Genomic DNA, 24,297 nt, shown 5'->3' with positions numbered 1-24,297 from the left:
TTCTACACGACTACACCGGCAAAATGTACAAGTTAGTGCGTTCTCGGTCTAACCGCACGACGACGCCCATGTAAACCGAATTTAACAGTGTGAACCGGGCTGCAAAATTAAATTAAACTGTCGCAAGTTTTGTAGCAATTCCGATTAATAAATGACGTTATGACGCAACGATAGAATTAAAACAAATCAAATGACGTTATTACGCAACGATAGAATTAAAACAAATCAAATTAAGTCAGCCTGGTCAGTGATCAGTGCACCATAGCGCAGCTAAACAAAGCAGGTTAAACGTGCTTAATTAAGTCAACACAACCACACTACCTCCCTGCCTTATTTTTCTTTTCAAACCTCTGAAGAAAAAGTTCAGAAAAGACATGGAGAACAAAAAAAAAAGTGTACTCCTAGCTAAGTAGCGAAGCTAATCTGCTTCTATAAATACCCAGCAAGGCATGCCGTGTCACCCACCACACGCACACAGTTAGCTCTAGCTTTGCTTGATTTGCAGCAGCAGCAGCAGCAGCAGCAGCTAGCTTGCATCCATGGGCGTCTTCGCCGTCACCAAGGTGTCCGAGGGCCCCGTCCGGCCGTCCGCAGCGACGCCGTCGGAGACGCTGCCGCTCGCCTGGGTCGACCGCTACCCGACGCACCGCGGCCTCGTCGAGTCCGTGCACATCTACCTCCGCCGCGACGACGCCGCCGTCGAGGCGCCGTGCGCCGACGGCGGCGTCATCGTCGAGGGAAAGAAGAAGAATAATAAGCCGGCGGCGGCGGTGGTGCGCGGCGCGCTGGCGGACGCGCTGGTGCACTACTACCCGTTCGCGGGGCGGATCGTGGAGGACGAGCGGTCGCCGGGGCGGCCTGCCGTGCTGTGCTCCGGCGAGGGCGTCTACTTCGTGGAGGCCGCCGCCAACTGCACCCTCGCCGACGTCAACCACCTGGAGCGGCCGCTGCTGCTGTCCAAGGAGGACCTCGTGCCGTGCCCGACGCCGGAGCAGTGGCCCGTCGAGCCGCACAACAGCCTCGCCATGATCCAGGTACATACGTGAATTAATACTGCATTATTCCTGCTTGCTTTTTTTTTCTTTTTTCTTTTTGGCTTTCTAGATTTTGCTTTGCACTGTTGGATCTCGTTATGTTTTTCATGTGTCCTTGAAATTGATATGGCAACAAGCATGCGGCAGTTTGAATCTATCAATCAAACATGCACGTCAAACTTAATTTCGTGAAAAGAAAATTAAATTAATACTACTGCTAGCTCCTGTTGTGCATTGTGAGTGTACTGCACTTGATTAGTACAGGAGTTAACTGCATCTACGACTCTAGTACCAACGTGATTGCAACACCTAGCTAGATTAAAAATACCTTTTTCGTCTCCTTTGCCACGAATTTGAATTGATGTTTTATTCTCATACCTATACTATGTACTGGAGTACTCCTGAAAACCAGTGTAGCTTGCAGAAAAAATGTCGAGGTCAAAACCTGGGTACAGAACCAAAAACAAAGCAAAAAAATGACGCGGACTCATCAGTCAGTTGATTAATTAGTTGGAGGTCACGTGATTTGCAGGTGACGACGTTCACCTGCGGCGGCTTCGTGATCGGGCTGCGCACCAACCACGCGGTGGCGGACGGCACCGGCGCCGCCCAGTTCATGAACGCCGTCGGCGACCTCGCCCGCGGCCTCCCGGAGCCGCGGGTGAAGCCGATCTGGGCGCGCGACCGCTTCCCGGACCCGGACATCAAGCCCGGCCCGCTGCCGGAGCTCCCCGTGCTGCCGCTCCAGTACATCGCCTTCGACTTCCCCGCCGCCTACCTCGGCAAGCTCAAGGCGCAGTACGCCGCCACCGCCGGCGCCAGCAAGATCTGCTCCGCCTTCGACATCGTCATCGCCAAGCTCTGGCAGTGCCGGACGCGCGCCATCGCCGCCGACCCCGCCGCGGCCGTCAAGCTCTGCTTCTTCGCCAGCGCCCGCCAGGTGCTCGGCCTGGAGACCGGCTACTGGGGCAACGCCATCTTCCCGGTGAAGGTGTCCGCGGCGGCGGGGGAGGTGGCGGCGTCGTCGGTGATCGAGCTCGTCGGCGTGGTCCGGGAGGCGAAGCGGCGGATGGCCGGCGAGTGCCTGCGCTGGGCGGAGGGGCGCACCGGCGGCGCCGACCCGTTCCAGATGACGTTCGACTACGAGTCCGTGTACGTGTCGGACTGGAGCAAGCTCGGGTTCAACGACGTCGACTACGGGTACGGCGCGCCGTCGGCGGCGGGGCCGCTGGTGAACTGCGACCTCATCTCGTCGGTGATCGTCATGCGGGCGCCGGCGCCGCTCGCCGGCACGCGGCTGCTGGCGAGCTGCGTCACCAAGGAGCACGCCGACGACTTCGCCGCCAGGATGAGGGAGGATCTCGTCTAATATACCATGGCCGCCCCCAATAACATTATTAGTCACGTACAATATTGTCACTGAATATTAATTTGTTCGTGTATATCTATTGTGGTATGTATTTTTTTTTTCATAGGAAAAAAGTAGTAGTACGACAATAGGTAGCTGGGAGCTACCTAATATCGACCTCTGGTTTGAGAGTAAGTGAGCGAGCGAGAGATGTAAACCACCTCAGTTTTTACCGTGCTTTGTGACATGCGTGGTACAGTACTGGTACTATTAATCATTGGCCGTGAAAAATTATCTACCCATATGCCACTGTATTTATGGTTGTTTGTGGAGGATTACGTATACTAATTTATCTATGTCTTACATTTTTCTTTTCATGGACGCACTCTTAAGGCCCCCTTTGAATTGGAGGATAAATGGAGGAAAAACAAAGGAATGGAAATTCTATACTATTCATGCCTTTGATTCGTAGAAATGAGAAAAGGAAAAACGTAGGAAACTTTCCTATTCCTATGATTTTAGAGGAAAAAAGTAGAAAATTTAACATCCACTCTAACCTCTTGGAAAAATTCCCTTGAGTGTATCTCTCTCATCTGGTTCCTACGTTTTTCATGCGGTCCAATCAAACGGTCATTCCTATGTTTTTCCTGTGCTTTTGCAATCCTTTATTTTACACTTGTATTCTTATCAGTCCTACGATTTAAATGGGTCCTAAATATGTGTCTGTGTGAGATGCCCGTTAGGTTTCTTCAATTCACGCCACTATTTCAAGTGGCTAGCTACATCCACTACATGAGTTTTCCCTTGGAGACAAACCTCCTATCATAAGACCAACCGTCGACACCAGACACCAGTGACGTCCTCTATTACTGTGGCTCACCTCCCACGCCACCTTTCTTCTAATAAAAAGGGGGCAATTGGAGTTCCTCGTTACCGCTCTGGCTCTCACTCACTACGCCTCCTCACCTCCACTCCAACTCTCCCGTCATGATGCATGGACTCACCGCGACCGCCTTAGAATATCACCACCAGTGAGGAGGAGGAAAACAACGATGGTAAGCGACAAAATGCATCTTGTTCGAGGCCAAGGACAAGATACAATAAAACGAAAAGAATTGTGAATGCCTAGCCCAATATGCGATTTAAGTAATAAAAACTGATCCAAAGTACAATTCACTTCGAAATAAATTTTGTGCTCGACCAATTCGATCATCTTCCTTTTTGTGATGATTCGGTTAAAGTGTGAAAGGTGACAATCAACCTGCAAGTACACGTACGAGAGAGTGACACTCCTCATATCTGATATCTGTGTTGAAATACTCCCTTCGTCCTAAAATAAGTGTAGTTTTACACTATTTACGTTCAACGTTTGATCGTTCGTCTTATTTGAAAAAAATTTTATGATTAGTATTTTTATTGCTATTAGATGATAAAACATGAATAGTACTTTATGTGTGACTAAATATTTTTAATTTTTTCACAATTTTTTTAAATAGGACGGACGGTCAAACGTTGGGTATGGATATCCACAGCTACATATTTTGGGATGGAGGTAGTATATTACTACTGTCAAGTCATATACTTAAGATAATTTCTAACTCTGCCACTGACACTGGGTCTAGTCACATACACAGCCATGCATGATGCACGTACGTAGATACTTGGATTGTGTACGGCTCGATCCATGATGCGGACCCAGCATATAGTACCAAAATAGTGGCAGTAGTTTGGCATTGCACAGGCAGTACGCATACACTAACTCATCGTTGAATAGGAGTAATAATTATACTAATCCATATAGATAACCCTTACACCGTTTTATATTATAAATCATTAATTTTAACCTTTTTCTGGTTAATTTTTTTAAATGTTTGACTAGGTTTATAGAAAACTTTAGCAGCATCTAAAAAACTAAATTTGTTTCATTAAATCTCACATTAAATATATTTTAATAGTTTACTTATTTTGTGTTAAAAATACTACTATGTTTTTCTATAAATTTGGTTAAAGAAAAAAGTTAAAATGATTTATAATATGAAATGAATGGAGTAGTGTACTACACGGATACACCTGCTTTTGCAATTTTCATGCAGCTTTCGTTCATTTATTTATACATACTTCACTTACTTCTCTCTACGTACCATATATATAAATATATGGAAGGTCTTCCTACAACAACTATTATTTGGAAGTTAGTAGTTCACATCAGCTTCATAATTGTATGAGTGTCTGGAGTAAAATCTCTCTCGGCAATCAGCTTATCAGCATAAACATACTATATATCTATCACTGGACTTTTATTACAACGTTCTGCTCACTTTCTTGCAACAAACGCCAAGCCGTCCGTACAATCTTCTATAATTGCAGGGAGGCAGGTGACCGGCAAAACTGAAGATCTCAAACACCAACCGACACTGGTGTACTCATGCAATATTAAGAAAAAAATAATAATTCAAGCTCCAGTTAAGCTAGCTATAGCCTACAGGCTATATATTGCTAACGCACATTATTTTTCGTTGACCTCCTTCCTTTTGCTGATCGCGAGAAATTAAGCTAGAGCAAGTATAAGAGAGGCTGATGAAACATCGCATCCTACTGCTTATTTCCAAGCGTCTTAAGGACCTTGTTTTTGTTTTTTTTTTCCTCCTCGCCGACCTAATATTCACCTAGCTAGCATAAGATATTTACGTACGGCAACTGCAGAATCATCCTCTCGAATTAGCCTGACGCAACATGTTTGCCAATCGCGCTGAGTACTTTTGTTACTTGCAAATTGCACCTAATTCATCAACGACTTCAGATTTAAGAATGCAACATATGCATGCATGTAGTATTGATCAAGGCTCACCACTCCCATGGCAATGCGAAATGGCAAGCTTTTTAGTTACTACTATTTTCTTCGGTCGTAAATATTTGACGCATTTAATTTAAGAAAAAATTGGTTATATAGCATTAAAATATCACTTTTTGGTTTTATAGCACCGAAATATACCGGTTCACTTTAATAGCACCTAAAGTTTACCCCGTTCCCATTTTTAACAATTCCGTTAATTCTCAATCGTTTTCCGTCCGCCTTGATCGCTATTGACCCAGCCACGCATCCGATATGACGTTTCTATCCCTCACAAGTACAAGTAGAATGCATGGCAATGAGGGGTAGAAACGTCATATCGCGTGCGTGGCGGGGTCAATAGCGATCAAGGCGGACGGAAAACGATCGAGAATTGACTGAAGTGTTAAAAAGAGAACGGGGTGAACTTTGGGTGCTATTAAAGTTAACCGGCATCTTTCGGTACTATAAAACTAAAAACGTGAACTTTCGATGCTATATAACCAATTTTGCCTAATTTTAACTACAAAATTTGACCACTCTTATTATTTTAAAAATATGTAAATATTATTTATTTATTTATTGTAATTTGTTCTATTACACAAGATACTTTAAGCTTGATTTATACTTTTTTTAATTTACACTAAATTTGTAAATAAGATAAGTGGTCAAACTTGATAATCAAAGTTAACTCTGTCAGATATTTATTACCAGAGGGAGTACTTCCGTTTGGAGAAAGAGCGCCGAAGATTTTGTTTCGAGCGAAAAATATCGAAAGATTAGCAAATACAATACAAGAACCATACTTACTAGCCAACCTAGTCTGGCCAACCTGGCCAAGGACAGAAGCTTTGAAGTTTGAACTCCCTAGCTGAGGAGGATGTGGTTGGCAGTTTCAGGCTTCATCTTGTCCATCTTACGTACACTAATGCACTCTGTTTCTCCATTTTGCACATTGGTCAAACTTCTAGTTCTAGCAGAAATCAATTGGTGATATTCAAACTCTGCTTCCGGAAGAGGTAGGGAGGCAATGTTGTGCTTAATATCTATTATCACCAACCATTAGATTCCCGCATACATAACGCATTTCACCAACCCATTTGGGTTCTCACGTATAGCCATCTCGCATTAGTCATTCTTCAGTACTTAGTAGTATTAGGTATGGTGGAGGAAACAAAAGGTGTATCAAGTGGGATGACGTAAGGTTCGATTACATTTCATACATCTTTGATCTTTGAAACTAATTAATTTAATAATGAGGGTAATGCGTCAAACTAATAACATAATGCTTTAATGGCCTATTTTGGCCTGTGTCTCTCTCTGTATTGCTTTATGTAAAATAGAACGAGAAACATGTGACAACATTCGAATTGTGAAAGTTATTTTTTTAATTAGACACTTTGGTTTGATCGCTGACGATGGTCAATGGATATAATAATTATCTTTTCGAGGCAATATGCTTCCGTACGTCAGGGTGCCCGATTCATGGAGATCACAGGAGTAGCTTTTGGTTCATCATTTATGGGATTATTGCCCACATTTGGTGAGATAAATTCATTTCTCATAAAGTCTGGTAAACATCAAAAGTCCAGTAAACATCCTCATGGGCACTCCTATGCTGTCACATGTCATGCCTCGAATTAGAAAGAAATTCTTTAAAAAAAAGGTCATAAGTTTCATATTATAAGACACTTTAATTTTTTAATTAAAGTTAAACTTGTTTAAGTTTAATTAAGTTTATGAAAAAAATGTAGCAATGTCTATAACACTAAACTATTTTTATTGAATAATCTAGCATTGAAAATATTTTGATGGTAATATTTTGTGTTGAAAATAGTTTTCTTTTAAATTTGATGAAACTTATTAAAGAAGTCTAATATAAAAAAACAATTCAAAACGTTTTACAATATGAAACAAAGAGAGTGGACCAATAGGCTAATTATTTTAAATCATTAGATTTATCTAGACTAGAAAAGATCCAAAATTCGATCTCTCACCTCACCCACCCTTCCAAAGCACGCACCCCTCCCCTCTGTTCCCCCATATCATTCCTTTTCTTTAGCTATACAGTAGAAGTAGTTAGTAAGATGCAGTAAGCCAATAATCATCACATAACAAAAACAAAAGTTAAAACAATCACAATTTTTAAATTGTTATTGAATTTTCTGTCCTTCTATATCATTGTATTCATATCACGGTTAAAATTAACAGTTCAAAACCAGTATTAATTATATTTTGACTTGTAAAGACATATGTTATATTCGGTCAGATCTTAACCCTTTTAACATATGACATCCAAAAAGCTATAGTAAATTACAAAGAAAATTGAAATTAGACGTTAATTATCATCATATATCACTTTGTAAAACATGCATAGTTAAATTAGATTTACAATATCTCGAAATAAAATCACAAATTGTGAGCAACATTCAAAAGATATATATTCTCTATGTTATTTTTGAGGCAGAGCGACCTCCCGAGCAGGTTAGGTGGCCACCCGAGCTCCACTGCTGGCAGGGGCGGATCCAGGAACAAAAAAAAAATTGAGGGGCTCAATTACACAGTTTTTTTAAACTCCAGTCATATAGGGACCTTTAGTTTATTATTCATGGTGAAAAAATTGAAAGGGGTGCTCCAGGGGTATCCATGGGTCTGGTGTGTAGAGGGGACTCGAATCCCCCCTGCACCCACGTTGGATCCGCCCCTGACTGCTGGCGTCTCCTTTATCAATAGCCGTCGACACCTATAAAAAGTTAAAAACTAGTCAATCACCGAAAAACACTATTAGTCATCCGGATTTAACGATATCGCTGGCTCTGCCACTAGATGACCCTTTGCATCATTGCATGCCATCCCACCAATCATAAAAAATTATCACCATATCAGTTCTCAAACTAAACAAGCCCTTAATTAATTAGTTGCTAACGGGATCACATCCATAACACAAATGCAAGCTGCAAATTTTTACTATATCTTTGGTATGTAATAGTAGACTGCATATACAGTGAATCTCTGCGCTGTCGTTAGTGTGTTCAAAAAATTGAAAAAAAAATACAGCATTGCTTATCTTTCCTTTATAAAAATGAAAAGGAGAAAAAAAAGGAAGATGGTGCACACAGGATGAGTTCATAAAACACTCCAGTTTGCAATCAAATAAGTATGTATATCTATGGGCTAATTAGGGTCCCTGTTTTTGACCAACCGCTAATTAAGAATCATTGTAACTGCAAGAAGTGTCAGCAAATGAAAAGGACGCATCACTAATCCCACCAACGCGGCGTTGACTGAAGGAGCCTATAAAACCTGCTGCTTTATAGTAGTTGATTCACTAGTTCTCTTTTCACTCCCACCCTTGTCTGCTTGGCGGATGTCGCTCGTCTCTGATAACATGGCGTCTGGGTCTATTAGGCCGTGGTTTTTCTGTCCACTGGTTAAATGAAGGAATAAGTCCAGTTTGAGTCCCTCAAATATATGTTAGATCTTATTCTTATCCCTCAATTGTAAAAACAGGTATAACGACTCCCTCAATGTTAAAATCATGCAAAATAACTCCCTCAATGGTTTTTAGAGCGGTTTTTGTTGACATAGAGTCCATGACTGACATCACCACCGCAACAGCATGGACAATTAGGTAGCTCATGAGCTTAATTTACTTGCACTCGCCGTCGCCAGGGGCTGCCACATCTCGCACCACGGTGGATGAGTCGTGCGGATTGTTGTGATCGTGTTGTTGCTTCTCTTTCTGAGCTTGGTTTCAGCTTTCAATGGGCAGGCAACCTTCTCTTCACAATTCTCCATCTAACTCTCCTGTGGCGCCGGTTGGAATGTTGTCGTGAAATCCGATTCACCATAGCGCACATTCATCCCAAACGATGGCAATCTATTAGGAAAGTTCTCCCACAACGTTACCAGGTTCAGTAACCCCGACGCGAGCCATTTGTACACTCTTTAGCCACAATGCGTGTAGGCACGAGCAACTTCTCATACTGGCTTGGCTACCTGCCACCGTGGTGCCCGACGACAACACAACTCTAGTCCTCCGCCTTCACTTCTTACCTTACGCATCACAATCGGGCGACCTTTCCACGGCACTGTTCAACGTCTCCATCATGGGGAGGTACGTCCTGCATTCTTCCTTCTTGTCGTCGCGCACTGGCGCGGTGAGGGAGTTCATCCTCGCGTCCGATGGCTCTGGTGTGGGTGGGCAGGAACGAAAATCGTTGGGCACCTAGTTTGGTGCGTCCCACCGCTTGTTCTTCACGCTTGGCATGATTGTCTGCCGCCACCGATCGCTTACTGTGGACACCCCTTGTCACCGACCTCCCACCGTCGATGTCGCCTCTCATGGATGAGCTCGTCGGTCATCGTTCCTCTCCCCGCCAACGAACTCCTAGGGAAGAGAGGGGAGAGGTAGAGGGGTGGGGAGGAGAGGGGATACGCGAGTAGAGGTTGAAGTCCAATTACATGTGAGCCCCACATGTTGTATATTTCTTTTTAAACGACTAGGATACCACGTCAACCAAAAGAACCATCCATACTGTTATGGGACCTAACTCGAGTGGCTTTGTCAAGATGATTGGTGGAAATTTCTAGTATTGCGGTTTAGTTATATCAATTAAAATCGACGTAAAGATGAGGGATGGCAAGTGGACTTACTCCCAATTTTCTAATCCAAATTGTGGGTTGCAGGCTTGCGACCCACCTAAATTTCCATTCGCTACCGGCCTAATGGACCAGAAACATTCGTAGCCCATTCAAAACAAAGAGCGGATAATATGGTGCCGTGGGCCAATTTAGTCAGATTTTAGGATAGATCGCACCCTCCCAAGAAAGCCCAGCGCTAGTATAGACCAAAGGTTGCAATCCAAACTATAGTGGGTTTTTCCGCTCAAAAAACGAGGTCCACCTTTGTCGTTGTTGCTGCATGCTTTGACAGTATGGTTAGCACGGTACTTCCTTCGAACCAAAATAAAATATACTCCCTCCATCCAAAAAAAATCAAATTCAACTTCTAAAGTTTAAATTTTATCAAAAAAAAAAACTTCTATCATTCTACCCACCCTTAGCACGTAAAACGAGAATTTTTTTCCCTTCAATACCCTTTATCTACATCACTCTTACTATTTTTTTCAATTATTAAGGGTATTTTAGTCATTCTCTATATCCACTAATTCCACCTCGGGATACTAGGAATGTATTTTTTGTGGGACGGAGGGAGTACTTCCTTAGTCCTAAAATATAAGCGATTTTGGACGAACAGACAGGGAGGAAATGTCTCATCCTTCTAAAATCTCTTATATTTTAGGACGGAGGGAGTTTGACGCAACTGCCACTAAGCTAAAGATTAAAAAAATATTATTATATCACCATGATATACACCACATACACTAATGGAATTAGATATGTTAAGGGTGGAGTATTTTAGAAAAATAAACTTATAGGAAAAAAAGTATTAGTTAATTGCATGTATATATATACGTGTCTTGTATTATAAAACATCGGAAAAATGGTTGCTTCTTATATTTTTTTATATGGGAGTACTATTTTCTCCATTTTAAAATATACTGTACTAACCTAGGATCTAAATAGAACGGAGGTAGTAATTACTTTGATGCGGTTCATTATGAAATTTGTCGCATACTCACTGACTCACACGTGCTATTTATTGATGTGTATTCCCTCTGTCCAAATATATAAAGGATATTGTTCTAATATTTTATCTAAATATATAAGGAATTTTGGGATCCCTAGACAATATTTTATCTTCCATCCATCAACTCATGTGCTAGTTTAAATACCACTCCAACCTTTACTTTTACTTGTTTATTTCCTCAATGATCACCATCTTTTGTCAATGATTTGACCCCCTTCCACTTTCTTAATTCTTTCTAAAATAGCATAATCCCTTATATATACGTACAGAGGGAGTATTCATTTTATCCATTACGGTTTCTGATTCTTTGCTCGCCGTAAACGGCTAAACATAACCGGGCATATAAACAATACTGTACTAACTTCGTCCTTTAAAAAAAATCTAGACATAATTTGGCCAATCCTAATCATCAGCCAATAACACCCCTATCTCGTGTTTTGTTTAATATCAACTTATTGCCCTACCAAAATTTTAGTAACTTTAATAATAGCAAGTGCATATTTGGTTTGTTACCAAATTTTGTCCACAATAGTTTAAATTCAACACTACCCAATTTGGTAGTGCTAAAACTTACCAATATTTTGGCGCTACCAAGATTTTGGTAGGGCAAAAATTGACTTCAAACCAAACAAGCCCTTACATATCGAAGTTTATTGTTCCCTGCTCCCTGTGCGCACGCATGCCATCGGCGGTCCTCGGTGTGCCGGTCACCCAGACGGGTAGGCCTTGTGCAATTGTGCAGGTAGGTTACATGCCGGTTGGTGCAGTTGATTGTATAAAAGATTGTACACATTTGTAGTACTAAATATCATATATTATATTTAATTTTTTATAAGGACAGAGTAAATACTTTTTTTATATAAAAAAACTTAATAGAAAATATAACCCCTTCTATATAGCAAATCTCGATAAAAAAGATTGTCTATTTTACCAGGTGGGGTCATCTTTTAGTTCGATTTTTTTTTAAAAGAAGGGAGTAGAGTTAATCCGTCGTAGTACAGCGCAAATTCCAAGTTATCACGTCTCATTGACCTCCACGCTTGCCGACCACACTGCTCCAGTGCTCAGTCAAAGCACTGCCTCACTCTCACCCCTCTGGCTATTCTCAACAGGCCAATCAGACCAAAAAAAAAAAAAAACACTGACGTCGATCTGATCCAAACAACGCGCGGAATTAATTGAGCACACACGGAGAAGGAGATCGGCCGGCTGTTTCCCGGCGCATATCCATCCACCCGACCGCGACCAGCGGCGTCGTCATCACGTACGCGGCGGGCGAGTGGATGTGGATTTGGCTGCGCTGCGGTGGTCTCGCCGACCAATCCGTCGAGCAGCAGCCGCCGTTCCAAAAAACCGGATAATAAGCAAGCTAGCAAAGCAAGCGCTGGCGGCTTGGAAGGGATACTTCACCGATGGTGTCCCTATCGCATTCTTCCCACTTGTCGCGGTTTATGGTGGCTCGCGCGCGGTTTTGCCGCGCTGCTCAGGTGTCGGGTGCAGTGGATTGGATCCGACTCTTTCACCGGGTTAATTGCAGATTTGAGTCAAAAATGTTCACCTCCACTAGACAGGAAACCACACACCCGGGTTTCTGCGTACTTTTTCTACTGTATATTTAGAGTCTCATAGTAAATAGGTAATGGTATCTCATGGCATCTTCTTAAGAATCGTAAAATTGCTTTTATTTAGCTAGATTTCAACTATGGTTGTGTTTAGTTCACACTGAAGTTTGGAAATTTGGTTGAAATTAGTACGATGTGATAGAAAATTTGTGTGTATGAAAAGGTTTGATGTGATAAAAAGTTAGAAGTTTGAAAAAAAAAATTTAGAACTAAACATGGCCTATGCACAACGGGATTTTTCCTGTGTTTCAGGAGTAGGGAGTACTGTACTTGTGGGCATGAATTCAGTGCGAATTTGGCCCTGGAAAAAAAATGAATGGGAAAGAAAGGAGCAGCAGTAAATGCGGCGAGAAGACGACACAGGATGTGTTCGGATACGACAAAGGGGATTCATTACTTCCTCGTCGTATTGTCAGATTCGCTGTGCTTGAGCCATTCCAGAAGCTTCCAAACACTGCGATCTCGAAGCAGAGCGTCTCCGCTCGAGGTAAGCAGCTTGCCTTTTGCAACGAAACGGTTTCTAGAAGCCACGAACATTCCAACTGTACTGAAACAAACAAACACAAGCTGCGAAAAGGCGTGTGTTTGTTACAAACACACACTGTCATTTGATCAAAAATTTCAAAATTGATACACTCGTTTAACCATTTTTTTTCCTCGCAAAAGTTGCTGTACAAACTCGAACTCTGCTACTCACACATATGTGATATGTACATAGATGGATACACAATTATACACGGAATTTAGTTTCTGTAATACGCTTCAGATTTCTAGAAGGCAGGCGGCCTGGACGTGCCCGGAGAACTCGGGCGGCGCCGGCGCGCGCGCCCACGACGCGGGCTTGCCGGCCTCCTCCCGCAGCGTGTACACCGTCTGGTCGCCGCCGTGGCAGTCGGACCCGATGACCACGACGCGGCCGTCGGGGATGACGGAAACGGCCGCCGCGGTGCGCGCGTCCTCCGGCACCGGCGCCACGGGCCGCCACGCCGCGGGGGCGGAGGAGATGGCGCCGTGGCGCGCCACGAGGTGCCCGTCGCGGAGCATGTACATGCGGTCTCCGGCCTCGGGGGCGGCGCTGCAGGTTCTCGGGCACGCGCCGTCGTCGACGAAGCCTTCTTGGACGGCGGACCAGGTGGACGTCGCCGGGTCGAACCACTCGGCGGAGCCGACGAATCGCCCCTGCGCCGGCGTCGGGTACCCGCCGACGACCAGGAACTTGCCGTCGACGCAGAGCCCGCGCGGCTCGTCGCGCTCCTCCGCCATGTCGGGGAGCGCGGCCCACGCGTCGGCGTCCGGGTCGTACGCCAGCGCCGATCGAAGGGCGTTCTTCTCCTCGTCGTGGCCACCGGCGACGAACACCTTCCCGCCGACGGCGGCGCACGCGAAGAACGACCGGCGCGGGCCCGGCATGGCCGCGCCACGGCGCCACGCGCCCGTGAGGAAGTCATACACGAGCACCGAGTCCGTCGGCGCCCACGTCTCCGGGTCCCAGCCGCCGACGACCACCAGCCGCTTCCTCCCCTCCACACCGCCATCCACCGCCGCCACCTGGCAGAACAGCGGCAAGCTCCCACTCGCTCCACCCACCTCCGGCAGCGGCGTCCACCTCCCCTCCGCCGGGTCCAACAGCACCATCCGGTACGAGTTCCCCGGCACACCGCCGGCCGACGACTGCTTGTCCGCCGCCGGGCCCGCCTCGGCGAGCTCACGCCGCGCCTGCACCAGCGCGAGCGCCGGGCGCGCCAGGCCCTCCGCCTTCCTCAGGCGGTTGTACGCCGGCGACTCCACCTCCGCCTTCCACTGGCGCGAGATGCGGCGCACCGCCGGCAGCTGGTCGAACCCCACCCGGATGAGGCACTCCCTCGCCACCTCCTCCGGCAACCCCGGAATCAGCTCGTTGTAACCCATGATGCTCAATCGAGCTGGAATTCGAGCAAGAAATGCGTGAGATGATGATGATTTCTTGGCTTCTCTTCTCTTCTCTTGTCTGAGCTTGGTGTGTTTGATGTGTTTTGTGTAAGGCAGAGTGGCGGGAGTGGCATCCGCTACTTATACAAGGGGAAAGAAGGGAACGGACTGCGGATGGAGGGATGGATGGATTGCGTGATTTTTTTGGGGGGTTTATGTGGGCCCCGTTGCTTGCACGGCTATGGTTTATGTTTCTTTCAGTTTGGCTTTTTCTAGTTTTTTTTTTGACTCTGTGACGTGTAAAATTGAGTAGATTAGCTCTTTTGAGACTAATCTACCAGTAGATGATATGGTTTGTTTTATTTTGGGAGACTCTGTTTCGGGTAAGAATGCCACATCGGATGCAGTATCCTTTTTATGTTGGCCGAGGTAAAGGGATGAGGCTGTTTGTGGGAATTGCCTGTTTGTGTGGAGGTTTATCTCAACCGTCGTCATGCTTAGTTCAACTTCGTTTGGCTAACGAACTGCTTAGTACTCCACTATACGACATGGAAACTGTTGCTTCGTTCTGCAATCTGCACCAGGAAAACAGCAAAAATCCTTCGTCGGGTGTTGCCAACTTCACAGGAAGTAAAACAAGAACGACATGACACGACCATTACAATTTTACTAGTAGTACTGTACACGCAAATGCAACAAAAGACCGAGCTGTTATAGTTCTACGGACACCTGTGCCAACAAATTGGGCCCACATGACCTCCAAAAATCCGTGCGCTTGGATTTGGGGATTCCGGATTCCCCTTGTCACCCTCCTCACACTTTCCGCCGGTCTTCTACAAACACACGTACTAGTAGCAATAAGAGTAGTAAACACGCTCTGTGCAATCATGTTTCCATATTTCAATTTCACTACTGCTACTACTAGTAGCACGGTTTTTATTTCGGTTAGCACTGTCTCCTCTCCACGCAGTCGCACACGTGTAGGGCTCAGCGCAGGTATCGCGCGCGTGCCGCCCGTGGAGTCGCGCCACTGAACAGGTTGATGTGCCGCGTCCCGTGAAGCTGTATACGCTTTGCGGCGAGCCGGGTGCCGTCTCTGAACGCTACGGTTTTCTCTCCTCCTGGCCACACGTCGGAGACTCGGAGGCTCATTATTGCCGAAGAGTGTGCACGCGTCACGGCGTCAGGAGCAGAAGCCGCCGCGGCCAAGCTAAGGTCAGACCGGGTTCGGCCTGCCTCCATGAACGAACGGATCGATCCCGCGATCGAGCAGCCGCGCGGCCGCCGGCCGGCGCCACACGTCAAGTCCAGCGAGCCGGACGGCGCGTGAACGTGCTTGCTGCCGAACTAGCGGCGTCGTGTCAAGTTCATTGCTAAACGCCGGGACCGGGAAGGATTACTATAGTAGTACTAGGCATCATGACCACACCGAGAATTGTTTGCTGTGCCTGTGCTGTGCACGCAGTTCCGCTACACCACGCGCAACGTCGCGCCGCCCCCGGGATTTTTAGCGACAGCGACGTACGCGAGATTAGACTATTAGAGAGCGAAAGAAAATAAACGGGAGGAGAAAAACAACGGGTGGGTTTCTCCGGTGATCCGGACAGCCGCCTGCCTGCATGCCTGCCTAGTTGCCCTCGCAGGGCCCGGTAGTAACGCAAGTGGAACGGAATCACCGCGCGCGCGTTCGCGGGTGGTGTCGGGAAGTGGTAAGCCCTATCCGCTAATCCCACCTCGCTCGCGCTGCCTTATCTCGTCTCGTCTCGCCACGCCAGGGCCCAGGGGCCCCCCGCGTCTCGCGCAGCCGGCCTCACCCTCGCGATTGATTCTGGCTGGCTCTCGCGCGCGCGAGCGGTGGGGAAGGGTAAAAAAGAAAAATCTGGAGGCGCGCGACGAGGCGTCGCCGTCGTGGGCGGGGGAGGCTGTGACGATTGACGAACGGTGGCGGAGCGGTCGCTAGCTAGCTTGCCACGCAATCGCGCGTGGTGATGCGGCGCGCGCGTCGGATCGATCGAATCGAACGGCGGCGGCACAGCGCTTATGTATCCGGAATTCCGGATCCACCATACGGCCTGACGGTTTCGATACGGCTCTCCCGCTGTTTTTTCTCTTCGTTTTTTTTTATGACGGGAGTGTGCTGGGAGCCTGCGATTTCTGTCTCTTGCCACGCCATTAAGCCACAGCAATCTTTTCTAATAACTCGCGTCTTTTTCCGAAGTCTAGCTTAAGTAAGAAGCGTATTCTTAGCCAACATATGGAATTATGGATAACGCTTGGAAGAACAGAAGCCTTGCTGCCGTCAAACCGAAATGGGAGACGAGCTTGGGTTGCCAAGTTGTTTCTAGAATCATTGAACCAGCTAGTTCGAAATAAAGAACGAGTTCACTGAGTGATATTATCTGGAGTCCGTTGGTCTCAAGTAAGACAAGCTGACTGCAGAGTATGTTAAACAGAGCAAGCAATACGAACTGGCAAACAGAGTATGGCTAACCCGGTGGTGTTGATTAGTGCATTAACCAATATCAAACATTATGGGACGTGGGTATGCTAAAAAATTTAAAAGACCCAAAACAGCGATGGAATCAAAAAACGAAGATGTCGTAAAAGACGGGCTCGCTTGGTCGATTCAATGGTCGTCATCTCCATGACCATCCAACCGTGTGATTGGTTTAAGGGGAACTGGTGAAGAGGGAATGAAAGTTTGAGGTTATGTAGGAACCAGAGGCGGCTGAACCTCAGAATGTAGTGGACGGCCCCGCTCGTTCGCGGGTGGTATTGAGAAGTGGTAATCCTATCCGCTAATCCCCCCGACCTCGCGCTGCCTTATCTCGTCTCGCCTCACGCTCTCACCACCACGCGCCCGTGTTGGCGCGCGGGGGAAGAGAGGCGAGAAAAAGAAAAATCTGGAGGCGCGACGAGGCGTCGCCGTCGGGCGGTCGGGTGGCGGAGCGCGTGGTGATGCGGCGCGTCGGGGTCGATCCGCTCGGCAGTGCGCCTGCCGGTTTCGTTACGACTCCCGCTGTTTTTCTCCCCTTCGTTTTCCCGTTTTTCGATCCGTTCCTAGCAGCGTGCCGCCCCTTTCCGTTGAAAGCCACCGCAAACCTGCGTCGTTTTCGGAGGATTAGCTTATGTTGGAAGCGTATTCTTTAGCCAACATATGGATAGGCTTGGAAGAACAGAAGCTAGCTGCTGTCAAAGCTAAAACAAGAGAGCGTCCTAAGGTTTGCCACGTTGTTCATAAAATCGCTACAGCTCAAAATAAAGAATGAGTTCGGTGAGTGACAACTGCGAATCCGTTGGTCTCAAGCCAAACAAGCGGACTGCAGAAGTGCAGAGTATGTCAAAGTCAAACAGAGCCTGTTTAGTTTTAAACTTTTCCTTTAAGCTTTCAATTTTTTCACCACATCAAAACTTTCCTACACATACAAACTTTCAACTTTTCCGTCACATCGTTTCAATTTTACCTAAACCTCCAATTTTAGCGTGAACTAAACACACGGGGAGTAAGAAAAAAAACCGTGAAGCAGAGTATGTTAATGGCTTCTACATCGGACGGCACCAAATTCAGATTTCCCAAAAACCGTATAGTTTCAAAAACTAATAAGAATATCGTACCCGGTAAACATGATTGCCATAAGCGAGGTAGAACTTCATCGTTTGGCCTAATAAATCAAAACAAAAGCCAAAATTTAAATTTTTAAAATTAAATTTAATACATTTTCAACTTAATTCTTTTAAACATTGGTTTTTAAGTCGTTACGAACAAATATATAAAAGTTTAACCTAGAAATTAACTTTTATTTTCTAATAAACTATTTTGCCTTATTAGAAAATATGGGTAAGTAATGAGGCTCGTATTCGCGTGATATTGCAAACTCTGACCCTATGCCAATCCAAAGTAAAGAGGTGCATCAAACTCAGAGGATTTCCTTTCCTCACTCTTGTTTTATGAAGCTCTTTCTACTACCACCTGGAACATTTGGAAGGAGAAAAATAAACTTAAATTTAAGATATTTTCAACTTAATTTTTTTAAGTATTGGCTTTTAAGTCGCTACGAAGGTGTAAATTGATGGAATCGAGAAAAGAAGGTGTCTCGATTAATGGTCGTTGTCTCCTTCATCCAAGCGCTCTACACACGGGGCGACGCTAATGGGCGATCGATCCCCATCCCCTATACGCTCCTCTCCCCCTTCCTCCTCCCCTTCTTCTCTTCCTACTACACCATAATTTTTTTAAAAAAATAAAAAATATAAAGTTGGAAAAAATTATGTATAGAAATACTATAAATAAAAAATATTTGAATTTAAATTCAAATTTGAAACGGGTATGTAAACTTTTGACTTATAAACTTTGGGTCTATAAACTAATATTTGAATTCAGATTCAAATTCAAATTTGAATCGGGTATGTAAACTTTGGGTCTATAAATTTTAGGTGTATAGAAAAACTATATATAAAAAAATGTGAATTCAAATTCAAATTAATATTTGAATTCAAATTCAAATTTGAATCGGGTATATAAACTTTTGACTTATAAAATTTGGGTCTATAAACTTGAGGTGTATAAACTTTAGATGTATAGAAATACTATATATAAAAAGTATTTGAATTCAAATTCAAATTTGAATTGGGTATATAAACTTTTGACTTATAAACTTTGAATCTCTAATCATTAGGTGTATAAACTTTAGATGTGTAAACTTAAGGTGTACAAACTTTAGGTGTATAAATTTACTAAAATAGGAAAGTAATGCGGTGTCAAAAAAGAAAGCCAGCCATATGGGGAGGGGTGATCGCCCAGGTAAGGGTGGGCAGAAAAAGACCAAACCGAAAAAACGGAGACCGAGAAATTCGGTCAGTACTTCGGTCTTATGTGCTAGATGACCGAATTTTATTCGGTTAATTCGGTCATCACCCTCGATTAACCGAATTGACCGAATTTCACAGAAAGCCCAATATCAGCCCAAGAAAGCAAGTCCAACATTAATAAAACCCTAGCTCCCTCTCTGTTTCCTTCTCCTCATCCACCCAGCCGCCACACCCGAGCGCTCCTCTTCTTTTTAACGCTCTCCCCACCTGAGCGCTCCTCGTTTTCTCTCGCACATCGGCGTCCTGTTCCGTCGCCGGTGCCTCTGCACGACTGCAGCGTCCCAGCATCTCCTCCTCCTCCTCCTCCTCCTCACAAGTGACACCACGACGACCTCCTCTTCTTGCGTGGCTTCAGTGGACACCCAGGCCCCAACAGCCAAGCCCGAGCCGCGTGGAGGCTCCACCCCGGGGGCACATCCGATGGTGCCTCCTCCACTCCGACGGCGACGAGCGGTGCCAAAGCCGATCTAGATGAGTATATGATAGTGAAGAAAGCTGATCTAGGATTTTTATGAATTTTCTTGATGTGTATGATTTTTTTGGATCTGAAATTTATTGAGGATTTGTGCGATTCTTCTGAATATTTCTAAAATTTCGGTCTAACCGAGACTGAGACCGAATTGATCGGTCTTCAATATTTTTCAAGACCGAACGGTCTTGCACTATAGATGACCAAACTTTCAAAAAAGACCAAAGACCTAAACCGAATTTTTGGTCTGACCGAATGCCCACCCCTACGCCCAGGGCGATCGATAGCCCAACAGGAATTTTGCTACACACGACCATTCGATCACGGCCCGCAGCCGAAGTGGTAGAACCAGCGTCCCGCGGCGCCGCTGGTGGGTTGAGCCGTTGAGCGCCATTCGGCCGCATGATGGGCAAATGGTCCGGTTAAGCTTTGGAGTCCATCGTAAACAGCCAAGATTGGATCGCTACCAATGGGCTTACGCGTCGTAGGAGGCTCATGGGCTGAACAAACCCGCGCCGAGAAAATGAGTCGGATATAAAGCCCAAACATTCCGTGAGATGGTAAGTTTCGGCATGTTTAGGCATCCCAGGTACTACAAGTTTGCTGTGAAAATCATACATTTAACTCAACCTCAGCAGCTAATGGCTCAAGAACTGATGCCACCTTACCCATGTCCACGCCTTCCAGTGTTGCTGGCTTCCACTTTGGTTTCTACAGATCTATCTATATCTCTATTGCTGGCTTTGTCTGCCAGAATCAGAAAATTTAATCTTTTTCAACTAGCCCAATTTCTAGTAGAAAAAGAAATTTGGCTATACATTCAAGAGCATTCTACTGATTCTTTTTTCAAATTCCAGACACACATAGCCACTCCGTCACAATTTCGGCGTCGCAATGCTTTTCACAATAACTTGTGTCATTTTCTGAAGTTTAGCTTAGGTAGGAGCCATTATCTTAGCCAACTTATGGATAATGCTTGGAGTAACAGAAGCTTAGCTGCAGTACTTTTGCACAAACGCCTCATCTACTGTGAAACAACTTTGTTGGTCTCGAACCGGGAAGGAGGCTCCATTGCTGCTCTCAAGGCAGGCAAAATTTGTACTGTGCAAACCAGCTTTGTCTATCTTCCTCAGAAGCAGCTGAAGCCTGAAGATGAACAAAAAATTCTTGGTTACGCAGCACAAAGGGAAGGAGCTGGCATCGAACAGGCGCTTGCTTGTTGGCTTGCTGTGGCATCGGGTGCCCAGACATGGACCATCTCGAACGAAGCGAACAGATGCCGATGCCGGCATCCCGTGCAGTGCCAGGGGGGCTTGTCTTTCATCAGAGTAAAGGTGCAGAGCAGAATGGAATCAAAACGAAAGCTTAAGCTTGTGCTTTGCCACTACTATTCTCTGCGCATTGTCGTCTCTTTCGTTCCTGCACATTCTTGGAGATTGGTGGCAGCCGGGGATCGTGGACGATCGAAGCAGTGACATTCTGCGCTCTCCGGCCGCTCAATCGCCGGCGCCGGGGGGGAGATCGAGCGATGGAGTCGGTGGCCGTGAACGCGGCGCGGCGGGTGGTCAGCAAGGCGCTGAGCCCGCTGTCCGGAGGGTTCGTGGAGGCGTGGGTGGCCAGCAAGGAGCTCGGCCCCAACGTCGGCGCCGTCAAGATGGAGCTGCTGTACGCGCAGGGGATGCTCGACAACGCCCGTGGCACCGGCGGCAGGGAGGCCCGCAGCCCCGCGCTGAGGCAGCTGCTCCTGGAGCTGCGTGGCCTCGCCCACGACGCGTCGACGCCGAGGACGTGCTCGACGAGCTCGACTACTTCCGCATCCAGGACGAGCTCGACGGCACCTGCGAGGCCGCCGACGAGCACGCCAAGGGCTGCGTCGTCCACAACCTCTTCCTCAACACTCGCCATACAGCCCTCAGCGTCGCGAGCAACCTAGTGCTCCTCCCGTGCGCTGGTGATGATCACCCTGACGCTGACGGTCGGCGGTCGGGAGAAGACAAGAACCGTCAGATCGGCTCCTCGTGTGCTGGTGGTGGTCAAGTGATGAACCGTCAGATCGGCTCGTCGCCGTCGCGCACTCTCCACGCCGCCGCCGACGAGGAGGCTGTTGCCAGCAACTGCTGCATGCACAAGCTCTCTCCCAGTGCTCGCGGCAACACCCATCACATCGGTAAACACTTTCCATGCCTCTCTTTTGCACCTTAACATGACGGTACGGTGGTGATAACTCTAGAGTACAATTCAATTCTAATTTATACTTCCAGTATGACGACCTAACGGTGTAGATTGATTCCTTTTCCCTATTTAATGAGTAAAACTTTTTAAAACATTTTTTTTTGAAAAAAAAGGCAAATATGTCTCTCTGGGTAAACAACCAGATTATAGTGAAGAAATAAGTAGTGTGGCTCTATCCTTTCCCGCTGATCGGAGTTGCGTTTAGCCGCCATAGTAAACCTAGCTGCAGTTTTTGTTTTGTTTTTTTCTCTCTTCCCCCCTTGGCATAAGCCTATATAGCTGATTGCATTGTGTAATAAGAACTCTTTTCCTTCTAATATATTGACGTGCAATCTTTTTGCGCGTTCGTGAAAAAAAAATAGTGAAGAAATAAAGAACACACCCTGCTAAACAGCCCTTGCTCTTGACCATATATACATCAGCTCGTCGCCGTGTCTAGCAATGAGCCGTGAGGCTCGGCCAAAAGGACGAGCGCACGGCGAGCCTGCCAGACCGCCGCGAACGCCAACCTCTTGGCCGGGCTCAGCCACCTCGCTGCTCGTCAAATCGCTCTAGCAACGTTCTTCCCTAGTGCACGATGAGATCCAGTACTAAATACTCCTCCCAATTGGATTAAATATAAACTATAAATTGCTGTAAAATCCATCTCTAATTTTCTACCAAATTCCTAACATGCCCTTCTATATACTGCTAGGATATTGTACTGTACAAGTTTTCTAACTCTAGCGTCATGTGCACATGCAGGAAGCCAGTTCCTCCGCTGCACCTGTTCCTGCGGCAGGGTATTGCAGAGGGAGGATACGATGAAAACACCAAAGCTGAAGTTCGATAGGGTGGATCTGTCCCAAAGAATGAAGCGCATTGTCGAACAGCTGAAGCCATTGTGTGCCAAAGTCTCTACCATACTCAATCTAGAGTTGTTGGAATCAAATCGCAGCATTGGCCAGTACATTGCCATGAGTCTCAATGCCGAGTTTTCCAAGAAACCAGGGCATGCACCTGTTCTTCCAAGCGGTTTTGCTATCAGTCGGCCTATGACCACTTCAGAGTTTACAGATCCTACAGTTTATGGGAGAATGGATGAAAAAAAATACAACTATTAAAAACATTACTCATGGTGATTACTGTGACAAGGACCTGACCATCATTCCAATTGTTGGTCCAGGGGGGATAGGGAAGACAACTCTCGCACAGTATATATACAAAGAAGTACATAACTACTTTGATGTTACCGTCTGGGTTTGTGTAACTCCCAATTTCAATGTGTATAGATTGAAAGAAGACATTGCCAAGTCGATCCCTCAACTCAAAGATGAGAAAAACAGTGGTCCGCATGATTTGATTGTGCAAAGCTTGGGATCAAAGTTTTTACTTGTCTTGGATGATATGTGGAATTGTGGCCACGAGGATGAATGGAAATATCTATTAGCATCTCTCAAAAAAGGACAAACCAAGGGAAACATAATTCTAGTCACCACTCATTTTCTAGCAGTGGTAGAAATGGTTAAAACAATTGATAGTCCAATACAACTAAAAGGGCTTGATCCTCAAGAGTTTTGGGAATTATTCAAAGCATCTGTGTTTGGTGATGAGAAATCAGCAAATGATCATGCTAATTTACTTGAGACTGGAAAAATGATATCAAAAAAATCTGAAGGGTTCCCCTTTGGCAGCGAAAACAGTTGGGAGGTTACTGAAAAATCACCTTGATTTGGAACATTGGACAAGTGTCCTGGAAAGTAAAGAATGGGAATTACAAACCGGTGAGAATGATATTATGCCAGCATTAAAGCTTAGCTACGATTATCTCCCTTTTCATCTGCAACAATGTTTTACATATTGTGCTATGTTCCCTGAAGACCATAAATTTGCTAGTGATGAGATAATTCACTTATGGATAGGACTAGACATCCTACATTCACAGGATCAAAACAAGAAAATTGAAGACATTGGATTGAGCCGATTGAATGATTTGGTTAGCTATGGATTTTTTGAAAAACATGTAGAAGATGGGTCTTCATACTACGTTATGCATGACCTACTACATGAGTTAGCATTGAAGGTTTCATCGTATGAATGTCTTACCATATGTAGTTCAAATGTCAAATCTATACAAATTCTACCATCTATAAGACACTTATCTATTGTGGTTGATGACATGGACGTAAATGATAGAGTGACTTTTGAAAACATCAAGAAGGATTTCATCACATTAAGTAAGAGACTAGATGTTGGAAAACTGCACTCATTGATGCTATTTGGACAATACCATGGAAGCTTTATCACCCCTTTCAGTGATTTGTTAAGAAAAGCACGTGCACTCCGCATAGTC

At 45.6% G+C, this 24,297-nt stretch overlaps 2 protein-coding genes and 1 non-coding gene across 3 annotated transcripts; 2 read left to right on the top strand and 1 right to left on the bottom strand.

The window, feature by feature from the left end:
* The first annotated feature begins 477 nt into the window (after positions 1–477).
* On the top strand, positions 478–2,730 carry LOC4341427 (acyl transferase 10-like). The gene is made up of 2 exons (NM_001421636.1): positions 478–1,034; positions 1,567–2,730. The coding sequence occupies exons 1-2, from the start codon at positions 540–542 to the stop codon at positions 2,401–2,403; spliced, it is 1,332 nt and encodes a 443-aa protein (NP_001408565.1). The 5' UTR covers positions 478–539; the 3' UTR covers positions 2,404–2,730.
* A 10,325-nt stretch (positions 2,731–13,055) lies between these two features.
* Positions 13,056–14,510, bottom strand: LOC4341426 (F-box/kelch-repeat protein At1g80440). Its single transcript, XM_015785733.3, has one exon. It carries the CDS (start codon positions 14,393–14,395, stop codon positions 13,250–13,252), a length of 1,146 nt encoding a protein of 381 aa, XP_015641219.1. The 5' UTR covers positions 14,396–14,510; the 3' UTR covers positions 13,056–13,249.
* A 6,558-nt stretch (positions 14,511–21,068) lies between these two features.
* Positions 21,069–24,119, top strand: LOC9266654 (uncharacterized). Its single transcript, XR_010742197.1, has 2 exons — positions 21,069–21,900; positions 22,710–24,119. It is a non-coding gene; the product is annotated as an uncharacterized protein (transcript).
* Positions 24,120–24,297: the final 178 nt, after the last annotated feature.

The sequence above is a fragment of the Oryza sativa genome, chromosome 6, assembly GCF_034140825.1.
Source record: "Oryza sativa Japonica Group chromosome 6, ASM3414082v1".
In the NCBI taxonomy this organism is placed as follows: Eukaryota; Viridiplantae; Streptophyta; class Magnoliopsida; order Poales; family Poaceae; genus Oryza; species Oryza sativa.
This window is presented reverse-complemented; position numbering and strand designations above follow the sequence as displayed.